Source organism: Electrophorus electricus, chromosome 3 (genome assembly GCF_013358815.1).
Source record: "Electrophorus electricus isolate fEleEle1 chromosome 3, fEleEle1.pri, whole genome shotgun sequence".
In the NCBI taxonomy this organism is placed as follows: domain Eukaryota; kingdom Metazoa; phylum Chordata; class Actinopteri; order Gymnotiformes; family Gymnotidae; genus Electrophorus; species Electrophorus electricus.
Window position 1 is genome coordinate 5580359 of NC_049537.1, and position 14579 is coordinate 5594937.

At 38.1% G+C, this 14579-nt stretch overlaps 1 protein-coding gene across 1 annotated transcript; it reads left to right on the top strand.

Annotated features, from left to right (window-relative positions):
• Positions 1 to 10832: 10832 nt before the first annotated feature.
• On the top strand, positions 10833 to 13902 carry akr1a1b (aldo-keto reductase family 1, member A1b (aldehyde reductase)). The gene is made up of 9 exons (XM_027024089.2): positions 10833 to 10910; positions 11625 to 11720; positions 11853 to 11972; positions 12090 to 12241; positions 12661 to 12856; positions 12957 to 13156; positions 13326 to 13398; positions 13488 to 13574; positions 13750 to 13902. The coding sequence occupies exons 2-9, from the start codon at positions 11640 to 11642 to the stop codon at positions 13813 to 13815; spliced, it is 975 nt and encodes a 324-aa protein (XP_026879890.2). The 5' UTR covers positions 10833 to 10910; positions 11625 to 11639; the 3' UTR covers positions 13816 to 13902.
• The last annotated feature ends 677 nt before the right edge of the window (positions 13903 to 14579 follow it).

The window sequence follows — 14579 nt, forward strand, 5'->3', positions numbered from 1 at the left end:
AAGCAATGCATTTCTGTAATTACAGTTGTGTGGAAAGGGATTGTTGTAATCAGAAAAAATAAGAAATGGACAAAGGAAAGTGTAAAGTTTCGCCCCTCCTAGTGTCCTTATTGTCATGGTTACCCCGTCTCGTGTATTTGTTTTGCCTCCGTGTTTTGATTATCTCCTCCTATCATTTGGTTCACCCATATCATTGTTCATTTGCTGGTCATAGTTAATCCTAGCGGTTGTTTGTTAATCTTATTGTCGCTAGTTTCATTTAAGTGTTCTACTGGTTGCTTGTGTATTTCTTATAGCCTTCTACCCTCTTTTGTCATCGTGTTTTGTTTCCGTTTGGTCAGTCATGTATTCCCATGCTCTATGACCCTGGACTGTTCCAACAATTATGATTCTGGATTTGCCCAAAATAAATATCACTCTTCTCCGCGTATGCGTCTGCCCCAAAGCGCCCATTTTTACAGAAAGCAAGAGAGTGACAGAGACCCGTATTCTTTGCCTAGGGGTAGAACTGTGTGCTTCTTTCTGTACTAATCTTACTTGACTTCACCTAATGTTGCATTCTCTAATGATGTATAACAGTAACATGTGACATAAAGCTTATTCACCCATTAGTCAAAGAGATACATTCACTAAATAAAGAAAAAAAAGCAACAATTTCTAGTTTATAAAACAGATTTTATTTTCATTTATATGAGAAAGCATTTTAAGCCTATACAAAGTATATTTGTACAACTTTACAAATAAACATGACTATAAGAATTTGTATCAAATTGTAAAAAGTGTGAAGCTTCAAATTAACGTCTACCTCTTGTAGTCATCCAATTAATTTCAGTGCTTTACTAGTACACTGCATGGGTGTTTTTTTTATTGAGAAGCCTGTCTCACGTAGGGTGGTCACAAAGAACAATAAGCAACCTTACCAAGCCAGCTCTGCCCTCTAGTGTTTGTATTTCTCACACTCTGGGCTTCTAGTAGCGGCCTATGAGTTTGAGGGTGTGGCACAGCATTTTCACCATTCCTAGGACTGTGCACTTCTAGACAGAATTCAATATTAGCAATCTGGAGAGCTTTTAGAACCACTCCTTCACCTTAAAGGTTACAGTCCTGAGTGACCCAGTCAACCACTGGGATAACCTTGATGTTAACCTTCCACATTCTCTCTGTGTCATCTTTTAGTCCCTGGCATTTTTCTAACTTCTTGTATTCCTTCCTTTTGTATGCCAAGATGGAAAAGGACCCCAACTCACAAATTTTAAAGCCAGGATATTGGGATGTCATTCAGGACAAAGGGAAATGAACTACCACAAGGCCATATGACACACCTGGAGGACAAATACCTGAGGATTCTCCAGTTAAAGAGGTACTATGTGGCAGAAAGGAGAGGAGGACAGCAATCTCAAAGTTCTTCTGCAAGGTAAGATAATGGAATGGGAATAAAGAAAGCCATATGAATGCATGGCCTGCCAGTCATCTGATTCCTAGCATGCAAAATAAACTCATGAAGAGAAGAGTAGGAAGCTGCTGACATCAAGACCAGAGAACCCCTCACAGTGCATGGAGCACACCACACAATATCCAACATCCAAACCTAAACAGCAACTGGATGGAGAACAGAAGAGACCAACAAAGTGTAAAATCCATTGTTCAGGATGAGACAGGAAACATCCATAAAAACATCCAAGCAGTGACTCCCAGGGTTGAGCTACTGAGAGAGTGCTCCAAGCAAATAGAAGACGTGGATACCATGGAAACAGAGGTGGTTGGATAGCAGGATAAGCCTATCCATGGAATGTACCACCAACAGATAGCAGAGGTGGACGACATAAGACAATACTACAAATTAATGTGGAAGACACTAATTAGAGATTAGAGACACTAATCATAATAGCACAAAAACAATCACCTATGTACCAAGACCATCCAACACCAAGTATCAGGGTATAACATGCACACGCGCGCACACACACACACACACACACACACACACACACACACACACACATACACATACACATACACATAAATACATATATATATATATATATATATATATATATATATATATATATATATATATATATATATATATATATATATATCAGTAACTCTGTAATAATACTGTAACTCAGTAATTATACTGCATAAATATACTGTAATTACAATAATTGTTCATATTTTCAATGAAAAGCAAAGAGCTTGTAAAGTTCTAGGAGGCAAAGCCAGTTTTTACTACTTTGTTTTACTGCCTCTAAACAAATACTACTAGAAAAACTTTTTTCCCAGCACAGTACTACAGTTATTTTCCATTCTGCCAGTTTAGAAAAGGTACTTTATTTCTGGACCTCTTCCACTGCCACAAGTTTGCATGCCTTTCCTAGCATGGTTTTAAATGGTTATATTTAAGCATGTCAAATACCTCAGATGTTAACAGCTAATATCCAATATCTTTATTATACACCTTTTTTACACTTGCAAAAATGTTAAGAATTTAACAAGAAAAGTCCTTTAAGTTATAGTTATATAAGTTATATAGCCTTGGTTTCTCATTTGTTGAATAGGACTGAAATATTTAAGAGTATGGTCAGCTACCAGGATACTGCTGCTTGTCCAGTAAATTGGCCATCTCCATCCAGGCCAGGTCCCATTGGATCTCTGTCACATCCTGTTTTGTTTGAGGCATTTCCTGCTGGGCACTCACCACTCTGGGTACTTTTGCTGGAAACGACTTGATTCTCGTCCTGAAAAGAAGAGCACATTATGGGTGCTTTTCCCAGCTGTCAGATTTCTAATAACTTATAATGGAAGAAGTTAAAAGCTATATATGTATATGTATATTCAAACACAATAGAGTCCATAAGTCTGAGCCTACTACAAACGTTTCTTCAGAATTTATCAAAAATATACCTTTTTAGTATAGCATTCTCTGTGTTATCATTGTGGTGTTTAAGCTGTGAAGAAGGACTGGAAATGTTGACAGAGCTTTCTGAAGTTAATTGTGGCCAAAGTTCTCCCCTGCGTTTTCAAGATATACTCTGTTGGAAAGGTCGTGGTAATAGATCCTTGGTAATGCACATTTCAACCATGTTATATAAGTATGCATATAAAATGCAAACTGCAATTCTGACACGTTCAGAATATTACAAGTTGCAGACTAGAAAAACCTTCAATTTATGGAAAAGTGTTGCATATTATTATTTTAGCTTGTTGACTAAATATCTGCAGCTAAATAATTTTTTGAAAATGTCAACTGTGGTTATCAGCAACATCTGCTATACCTGAGACTTGGTACAAGAAGAAAAATCAGTAGAATGAGAAGTAGAATGACCACAATGGCACAGACTACACCAAGCCAGGGCCCTGTGGAACACAGGTGGAAGCATATAGAAGTATGAGCATACCGTAGTAACCATGACTGACTAAAGTGAAAAAATATACCACAGTTACATACCTGTAGAGCCTTCTTCCTCTGAGTGAGCTTTGGCATTATATAGAAGTAAACAACTATGACTCATAAAATCTGAGGATTAAATTGTTTGAATGATGTTTAAAATAGAAAAGCAGACATTTACCTCTTACTGACAGCCAGCTATCTGGACGCTCCAGAGCAGATGTAAGGTCAGCACACTTGTTGAAACCTTCATGGGCCTTGGTGAGATTTCTGACTGTCACCTCAGCATCATTCATGAACTTGACACCATCTTTGTAGATGAAAGTCTGGTTTAAACGGTTGATTCATGCCTTACACACTAGAGTCACATTCCCCTCCATCATAACCTGGCCTGGTATCAGTACTATCATATTACCATCCATAGAAAGAGACAGAAGGCCATGGTGACTACTGTGTTTCACTGTAAAACACTTGAGTCTCATGCATTTGACAGAACCTTTGTAAACTGTGCTTATGAAATGTCACAAATATACAGATAACTAAGATAAAAGTTTGGTTTGCAATATGTTTTTAGACTGCTATGTTGGATTAGTTGATTTTAGGTAAACCGGTGATACATATATATTTTGTATTTTCTTTATTTGAATGTTAAAAGGTCTGCTGTTTTTCTTTCCTTTTAAAAGAAACCAAGCTGCCACTTCTCAGTGCAGCAAGACTCTCCCCCATCACAGGACTGCATAAACTAGATGGATGTGTGCTACTTCTGCCTTTTGGACTACTGGCTATTGTCAAGTGCCCCAATCTAGTCAAAGCTTTAATTTAATTAACCACAAATATACACATACATCAATCTCACTGTTCAACTGTAGCCTCCTTCATTAGGAATGTTATTGATTCATCTATTGCAGCAACAGGTAGAAGATTAGATATTATATACGGCAAACTGTAAACATACTAGGTATTGCCCTCTCTTGCCTTCATGCACTCATCTGCACTGCCACTGACTAAGCATTTTTAAGTCAGTAGTAGAGGGTATAAGTAACAGAGTACAAATCCTGACACCATATTCTGACCCAAATCACTGTCTCAACTGGATATGCTATGTCAGGCTGTGAAACAATGTCTCATGTCAAAGATACTTCCTGAGAAAAACCTGAAAATTGTGTTTAAATGCTCATTGCCAACTGAATACAAAGTGTACTCTGCGTTGTGCCTGGGTGGGGGAGTTATGGCAAACTAATAGAAGAGCCATGTAAATGAGATAGCACAAGGCAAGGTGTTTTATTCAATAATATTATGAAAATATGTGCAAGTACCATGTCTATTTTTTAGCACAGCATCCAAATCAAAGCACAATCTTGCATTTTCATAATGCCTTAGATGCTAGATATGCGCAATATTTACATAATATTGACCATCAATGATTACGATTATTTATAGATATAAAATTGCTATCCTTTATCATTTTTTAACTCATTTAACTGGGCAGGAAAAAAATGTAAATGTTCTGTTTTCATTTTCTTTCAGTTTGTTGCACACACTCAATTATAACTACTAATTTCTGGTGAAGTCTCTTCCCAGCTAATATGTTGTGCCTTAACAGTGTAATGATGTACATTATTGCAGTTGCAAAAGTTTGCTCACGTCATGCTTGCACCTCATGCCCAAGCACATTGGTCTTGTCCTCATTAAACTGCTCGTGATGCTGCCCTTTTTGGTATGCATTTGGGTGTTTAATGCAGCTAGTACAAAAATACGCGATGTGTAATGTGATTGACTGAGAAAATACTAATTAATCACCGCACCCATACTCCACTGCACCCAACTTTTGTACATAGCGTGAATAAAAACAGTGAATGTCATTTGGACATTTGGACTTTATTACTATGTGTCATTAAATTAGTGCTAAATTAGATTTAAATGGCATAATGTTGCTGTAATGACACATTTTTGGAAGTTAAATTAGAATGTCTATTGATCCTGAGCTCACCGCTCACTGTGACGCTGATGGCTTTGCTGCGCTGGTCTCCGTCAACACTTCTGCACCAGTAGAGGCCACTCATCCTGCTAGAGACATTCTTCAAAATGCACTCCTCTGGGCTCTCCTCAGTGACTCTGCCCTCCATCTGTGAACAGCCAGTGTCAACTACTGTCCCACGAAGCCGCATCTGCTCCCAGCCTTCTCTTTTAACACCTCGAACTGAGCAGCGCAGAGAAAACATCTCCCCTTTCAGGTGCTGCCTGCTGTCAGGGTGGATCTCCAAGGACATGGAAGGTGAGTCTCAAGAGAGATGACATATGGTATGTTGACATATGGTATGACATACACTATATGTATAATTCAGAGAAGTAAAACATTATGGAAACCATTTTAGTTGTTGATTTAGTTTGTCATGCTTACCTGCTGTAACAGTTAAAGATATATGGTTACTTAGTAAGGTTTCATTTGTACACTCTTTCAATGCTCTACACCAGTATGACCCACTGTCTTCAGCAGTCACAGCTGAAATGGAGTAACTGTAATTGTTCACCCTGTGACCATGACTGGGAGTAGCAGGCTTGCTGAGGTTGTGTTTAAACCAACTGTAGATCCACACCTCAGAAACATTTCCTTCAACTCCACACGTCAGAACAATGGATTCCCCATGATAGAAGCATGTCCCCTGGGGCCAGGCAGTTAAGACAGCCTGCCCTGGAAGAACAAATGGATTACTTTAAAATATATTTTTAAAAATGTGAACAAGGACTAATTAATTTGAGATAAAATCACAAAAAACATGACTGTATGTTTGTATCATATGTGTTCGTGTACATGTCTATATTAATGGTTCCTACCATCAGATGCTCCATGTTTCACCAATTTCAAGAATAGCACTAAAAAGTAAAACAGTTTGATAATGCAATTATTCTCTATGACATGTCCCCTTAACCATCACTTAGTGAAAAAAAAAACTTCTATAAGTTTTATAAGCAGTACATGTCAGAACCTATGATATGCTCTAAAAAAAAACCACATTAAAACCTCCAGCATACAGCCAATATCTCAACTATAAACATAACTATGATAAACTGTTACATTAACAAGTCTCAGAAAAGCTCACCTATAGGCACAACAAAAGACATTTTCTTCAACAGAGGATTATTGTTCTCTTATACAGAAGGCAAAGTTAAAACTATAGAGCTCACAACAGCTACAAATGCATTTAAATTCCTCAAAGAATTCTCATGCCCCTCCTCTTCCTCTTACAGATATACAGATAAATGTGCTATCCCACTATCCAAGCCACCAAAAATACTGTGGTAAACATATCTGGTATTTTGAACATGGTACTACAATGGAAATTATACATAACTGATAGCATCATTGTAAAATTATTGCACACTACTGGCAAAGAAGGGAAAATGTTTTGATATGCACAAAACAGACATTTCTGTAAGCCTGAAGAAAAATGAGCATATTAATGATATGATCAGGAATTTTCAAAATCTTGCTTAAGATTATTGCATGAGATTTATTGTTAATGGTATCACTGAAAATAATATGGCAATGTAAAGCACAGAAGAGATCAAGATAACCTCCTTTTCATTTAGATTTATGGCCATCAGTATCCTTGTCAGTCCTGATCTCTTCAAGATTCTCAGTGCATTTTCTGGTGATGATAAAAATTGTATTGTTTGTGTGTGTGTGTGTGTGTGTGTGTGTGTGTGTGTGTGTGTGTGTGTGTGTGTGTGTGTGTGTGTGTGTGTTTTGTTTTTTCAAACTTATAACTTTTCATCTTTATCGTAAGACACACATTTGATCACCAAATTACATTCAGGAAGGCTGGATGTAAAATCACGTAAAATCAAAAGCGCAATTACACTGGGACTTTTAAGTTGGACAAGTGAAATAATGACACCCCCGAACCGGAAATAATTTCAAGAGCGTCGTCAGTGATAGGACAATTATTTTTTAAAGCTGTTATAGTACTCTAGCTAACCCTTGAGTGGGACGTACAGAGGACTACAGCGAGTAACTTCATTAGGAAGCAGTATCTTTATAACTAGCCAGTGTGAGCCTACATCATCATCATGCAGTGTGTGCTGCTTGATGTACTAAGTCGGCACACATATTAGATATACACTTTTCTTTTTACGACCAGGGTAATTCAGTTCCGCGCGTGCGCGAAATCACTATGCCTTCCTCTGATGCGTTTGGTTTTTGTTTCTAAAGCAAAATTTATATTTTACGTGTAAAACAGCTTGCACTTAAACGCGTGCTTTAAAGCTTAGAAGGTACTGATAGCAGAGGTTTTAATGTACAAACATTAGTTGGATAATTAGTTGCTTTCGCTCATTTTCAGCCTCTGTGTATTTTAGCTAGCTTGTTAGCTAGTTTTAATTAAGTTGTCTTTAAATAGTTAATGTAAATGTGTGGTTCCTTACAGAAGTATTGTTCATGCTTTAATGTATTATTACTGCTTGACAGATTGATTGGTCGTATATCTTGGATATCCCACAGCCTAAAAGGACATAATATTTGGAAAGTTTGTTCCAAACACAAATACACTGTATTATATGGCACAGTAATGAGTTTGCATCACTGTTTTAGGTTTCCGTTATCCCATTTAAAATGTACCTAGATAAGTGATGTCCTTGCAACATGTTGCAGTTAAATTTGATCACAGCATAACAGCATGTGCATTACATGAAACTTGTTAAAGGCAATAAGAATAAAATACAACCACTTGCTTCAGTCTTGTGCTTTAAATATTCCTAAACTGTAATATACAGGAGTAAAAATCTCACTTGTCTATTCTGCAATAATTGTAATCATACAAAAGCATTTTACATTTTAAATCAGTAGCAACAGGGTGTTCATGCTCCATCCATTTTAATTTGTAAACTGGACAAAACGATTCCTTATCGACTGGAGACTTCTGGACATAGTTGTGGTGGTATTGACTTTCACAAAACTCAGAGTGTGGCATTTTGAGCAAAGGAGTGAGACTAAACAAAAAATGGATTTTTATGAATAAAGCAACAAAGACAAGCGGGACCAAACTGAGGGTAAAACACAACAGAAAAGCAAGTAAGCACAAGGGGAAACATGACAAACTAGAAATGGCAGAGTCATCCTGTTCATAGGCTTGCAAAACATTCTCAAGCTGGAGAAGGTCAATGTAAAGCACTGACTGGCTGATCCTCTAGGCTTAAGTAGGGAGGGTATAATAAGCTGTGGGTGTAAGTGACTATTAGTAAATGGGTGATTGTGAACATGAAAGTGGATGTATGTCATGATTGGTGCAGTAACTGATGATTGACAGGCTGGAGGTGTCTTAATGGCAGGAGGGTGAATGGGGCTGTGTGGGTGATTCGAAATAGTCTACTACAGACTACTTATGTAGTGATTTGGCCCCTATGCAGTATGCACAAGATACCCAGATGACTTACTTCTGCCAAATATTCCAGTATGTGACCTTAACTATCTTTGTGGTGTACTGCATCATGCAACTGTGTCAGAAAATCTTCCCCAAGTGGGTGGAACCTTCATACATTCACATGATCTTGTAGTATGGTTTGCAATTGCCACATACTGGATACTATACTGCATACTACTATGGGGACCAATATACAGTATATACTGTAGTAGGCTATTTTGAACAGAGCCTCTGTGTGTGTGTGTGTGTGTGTGTGTGTGTGTGTGTGTGTGTGTGTGTGTGTGTGTGTGTGTGTGTGTGTGTGTGTGTGTGTTGGGGCATGGCACATAGCATATCAGGAAATAAATCAACCAGGTCTTCTAACTCATAACTGCCCATCTAGAACTTTGACATTACTATCACTGTTTACAGTTCTAGTCCAATGACCTCTCATTCCTCCCTAAATAAAAATGATCCAGTGTGTCTATTAGAAATGGTTATGATGATGGTCCTGAGAGGTACCAGAAACCCATTAAATGATTTCTGTTAATCCATTAAAAATGCATAATTAGTTAATACTTGTTTGCTGCAGCAAAATCTTGCAACTACTACTCCCACCCCCAAAAAAAAGTAAACCCTGAGGTTAACAGAAAATAAGGGAAATTAAATACAGATTGAAGTATTTTACCTGTCTGTTACACAGATGCTCTCATCCAGAGCGATTTTCAAAACGTGAAAACAATGGAAGCCAAAGCAATACAATAATATAGGAGATATATATCTATATCTTAAAAGACAAGAACCATTACATATATTTAGTAATAGTGTTGACAGTTAGTTAAATGCAGCTTTTTTAAGTGTGAAGACATTAAGAGAAATTATTGTGAATTAAGTGTAAATGAGTGCAGAAGTTACCTTAAGTACTGCCTGAAACGGTGAGTATACAGGAAATGAGCTGTGTGGAGTTTAGGGGGGGGGGGGGGGTGTTCCATCACTAAAGAGTATGGAAACTAAATCAGCATGACCTAGACATACATGTAAGTTTAAATGTTAAGAAGGAGCATGTCAAGGGTCCAGAGGTGGAAGCCAGGGTGCATAGTAGTGACAGGCAGAGCCTTTTGAAGCCTGGAATGTTCTTACTCAGACAGTAAGCTAGTGTAGTGATTTCAGGAGTGGAGTCACATGGGAGAACTTTGGGAAGTTATGGACAAGATGAGCTGTAGCATCTTGAATGCTTTGTAGAGGAGAAACACCATATAAAGAAAGGCATGCAAACTGCAAGTGCGAGTCAAATCCGGAGATGACTAGAGCTTACTGATACTCATCACTACTGATCATAGTGATATAGTGCACAAAAACAAAAGATCAAACCCCTGAGGAACTCCAGTAGTGAGACTGGGTGAGGTTAAAGGTGAGCCATTCCAGGCTACATGGCAGAATAAATCTTGGAGGTGATGAGAACCAAGCAAGAGAAGTGCTGCCAATGGTCTGAAAGTGTTGAAATAAGCATGTAGTGATTTACACTATCAAAAGCAGCACACAAGTAGTAGGATGAGAATAGAAGACATATGACCAGAATTAAGAAGGGATGTGTTTCCTGGTAGGTGGTCCGCCATAAAAAAAAAAACCTTCCCTTTGTAACTCATTCTGTTGATCCTAGCTCAAAGTTATGGCTAATAAGCCATGTAGTCTTATTTTAACCATACAGACACGAATAGGCAGCTTATGTTCCCTGCATAAGTTTAATGGATGCAACACCATAACAAGTATATAGGTTAATGTATTTACACGTCGGATATATAATACTTAAATAAAATGCTGTGTTGACTAAAATGATCCTATGCCCATTATTCTAATCAGTATAGAACTAAAATAAACATGGATTACCTCTGGTTTCGATTGAAAGACACTTAGTTATGCTCTGTAAATCCGCGTTTTCCATCACTGTGGACTGATATGTGCAGTCTTTGTCTCGTTATTTTTGATCGATCTATAGACTTAATGTAAACTGGGATTGCACCCGATTTCGAGTGAAAGGCTTCAGGCGCGCTCACGAGAAGGGGACGCGCCTCGCGGCGGCGTTGAACTCCGAATAACACCGGTGCTTAGTACAGTCCATTTTGGTAAAGAAAGTTGTATCACGCTATTAGCTAGCTAGATACGTTTCCCTACTGTTGTAAATATAGGAGAATGGATGATTATGTGCTTGTAAATTATTTAGCCAGCTATTTTTCTCGACTGAATAATTATAACCTACGTTAATATCATTTGTTGTGAGTGAGCTAGGTTAGCTAACCCTAGCTAGGTTAGCTATCTGAGTGCACCCATGTCGTTAAGACCGTCATCTATGGATTAATGTTTAGGCTAGTTATATAAAGCTATATTAATGTTTAGACTATATAAGACTATATTTAGGTGATAAATATTGTAACCCCAATATGTAAACCACGCAACGTGTCCTAATCTTGAATATTGTCAAACGCAATTACAGTAAAGCTTCTACTTTTCTATTTTTTTATACATCGTGTGTTCAGATGAGGAAAAAAAACGTTTCGTATGTCTCGCAGTCAGTAAAATAAAATCCTTATCCTAGGCAGAAATGCTTGCTTTTCCGTCGCGGTGAGATACAGCTAACCTAGCTACTTGTTTGGCCCATTTTAGTAAGTCAGGTGACAAGTCAGCAGGTTCTTGCTTCCTTCCTCGGCCACTGACAAAACTTGGAATATTCTGTTATTTGAGAAAGACGACCTCCAGTTTCGCAGCTAATTGTTTAGAAAGACAGTCTTTTATAAATCTATTTACGACTTGATTTGATTTAAATTTTCTCGTGTCTTTAGGGATACAAAGCAAATATGAATGATTTTGCAGTCCTGAACACCGGGCGAAAGATGCCTCTCGTAGGACTTGGAACATGGAAGAGTGAACCTGGAAAGGTTAGTCTTGAATAACACTCGATATTACCTTATGATATGTTGCTTTTAATTTAAGGTTTACACCTGAAACCAGTCATATTCAGTGATAAAAGCAGAGCTGGTTTCAGCTAGTCTTTATATTTATGATTGCAGGTGAAACAGGCAGTTATTTGGGCCCTTCAGGCTGGCTATAGGCACATCGACTGTGCTGCAGTTTATGGAAATGAATCAGAAATTGGTGAAGCTTTTCAGGAGATGTTGGGGCCTGACAAAGTGAGTCAGAAAAGCAGAATCATCCAAATAGTATTAATCAGCCTGCATCCATTAGAGAGACACTCAAACTCTAATAATTCAGCATGTGTTTCTCGCATTCTCTGTCCTCACTCTCAGGCATTGAGGCGAGAGGATGTATTTGTGACCTCAAAACTGTGGAACACACGACATCACCCAGAGGATGTGGAACCAGCTCTGCTCAAGAGCTTGAGCGAGCTGAAGCTGGAGTACCTTGATCTGTATCTTATTCACTGGCCCTATGCCTTCCAGTGAGCCTCCTGCCCTGAGCAATGTACACTAATGGATAGACTCTCACATGACCTACTCACAAAGGGAGCCTGATACAGACATTAGACCTTAATAGTGTAGTTCACACATGAAGCTCTTTATGTGACAGGATTCAGATTTAAACTGAAGGCCTGTTTTTGAATGTGTACTATAGTAAACATAGAATGTGTACTATAATAAACAATACGCTATTACATATTTCACATCCTGATAAACTTTTGTACATTATTGTAAAGTGAACTGATTATATCTCTACATGTAGTAATAACTATGGAACTGATCTCTGCTAGCTGTACAGCTATTGTGGTATTAAGAATTGATTTCAGTCATTTATTGTAAATTTGTCATAAAATATTGAACTCCGTCTTTTCTCCCCATCCCACCTCCCCTCTTTTTTCAGACAAGGAGATATGACTTTCCCTAAAAAGGAAGATGGATCCATAATATATGATGATATTGACTACAAGGTGACATGGGCTGCCATGGAGAAACTTGTGGAAAAGGGACTTGTGAGGGCCATTGGGCTCTCAAACTTCAACAGCAGACAGATTGATGATGTCCTGTCAGTAGCTAATATAAAGCCATCTGTTTTACAGGTTGTTGTTTACGGATTAAATTACTATTGTGTTGTTACTGTTATGTTTTTTGGACATACTCCATTGTGTGGTCCTTTTCATTTTAATGCTTTTTTTGCAGGTGGAAGGCCACCCTTACCTGGCTCAAGTGGAGCTACTGGCTCACTGCAGGGACAGGGGGATAGTGATGACTGCCTACAGTCCACTGGGCTCTCCTGACCGAGCCTGGAAGAGACCAGATGAGCCGGTTCTATTACAGGACCCAGTCATTTCTGCTTTGGCCAAGAAGTACAACAGGTCTCCTGCACAAGTCATAATCAGGTAAATACGGTATAATACTCAAATCCTCGATAACACGGAGTGAGATTCTAACAATTGCAATTACTGTTTGCTGGAATGAATAAATGGCACCACATGTTGCAATTTTTGCTGGCTTATTTTGAAAATTGCACAAATAAATTAAAGTACACTTAAACCGACTTTATGGCAGGTGGCAAACCCAGCGAGGAGTTGTGACAATCCCAAAGAGTGTTACAGAGTCTCGCATCAAGGAAAATTTACAGGTTATTTTTCTTCTAAAGTGAAAGTCATGTTTATCATCCAGCATCACTGTGGTAATTTGGCACATACATGCTGTTGTTTGTCCACACAGGTCTTTGAATTCACTCTGGAGCCTGAAGAGATGAACAATATATCAGAATTAAATAAAGGCTGGCGTTACATACTACCAGTAATTACTGTAAGGTTTCAGTCGTTTCAGGGTTTTTTTTTTAATAACTTCAATAATAGTTACCAAATCACTTAACAGATGTGGCAAAAAGCAAAGGGGTGAAACTGCATGTGGTGTGTAATTCACGTTATCATTGTCACACTTAGAAACAAAGCCCAATTTTTGAGTTTTGTTTACTTTGCAGGTTGAAGACAAGCTTGTACCAAGGGATGCGGGACATCCACACTACCCCTTCAATGATCCTTATTAAAACATTCTGCTGCAAGATTCTGTGCCTTCCACCCAACTTCAGTTGACCCCTCTGTATACATTACACATTAAATGTTTTTCTAATTGATTTGGAGTATTTGTGAGCCGTTTTATTTTTAGTTTGTTTTAAGAACTTTTCATTACTATTATTATTGGATGCTCTGTCAGTTATGCAATGATTGGATTTCCACAAATACCCTTTTAATATTTAGTATATAGCTCACTGGATGATTAAAAACATGTGAAGGTTGCAAGTCATGTTCATCACCTTAAGAAGTTAAACCTATCTGCTTACCAAATGAAGATCAGCAGTCACCTCAAGGCAGAGCAAATTATAAGTGTGGTTTTTGTATAATGTCATGCTAGTTTGTATACAAGGTGGGGGCTATATCTCTACCATAAATGTAGATTTACTTGTGTCTCCTATTATTTCATCCCCCAATATCTTCTATTTACTGGAATAAGTCCGTCAGCTATAGGTAGAAATGTGCAGTGGGGTTATATTTTGAAGGGGGAAAAAACCTTGTGTATAGATAAGAGATCAGAAGCAGAAGTGCTGTTGAAAAACATCGTGTGTGATAGGTAACATTAGCACAAACATTCCTGGGAGTAAAACACGTCCACGCCTTAGGAAACTTCCTATGTGGTCTTAAAAGAGCTGAAGAGAAAGATATAAGTTGCGGAGTTTTCATCATCTTGCCCTTTAAAAAAATTCTCCCGCGTTTTGTGAGAAGGTGAAAGTTCAGCGGAAGTGAACTGGGTTGT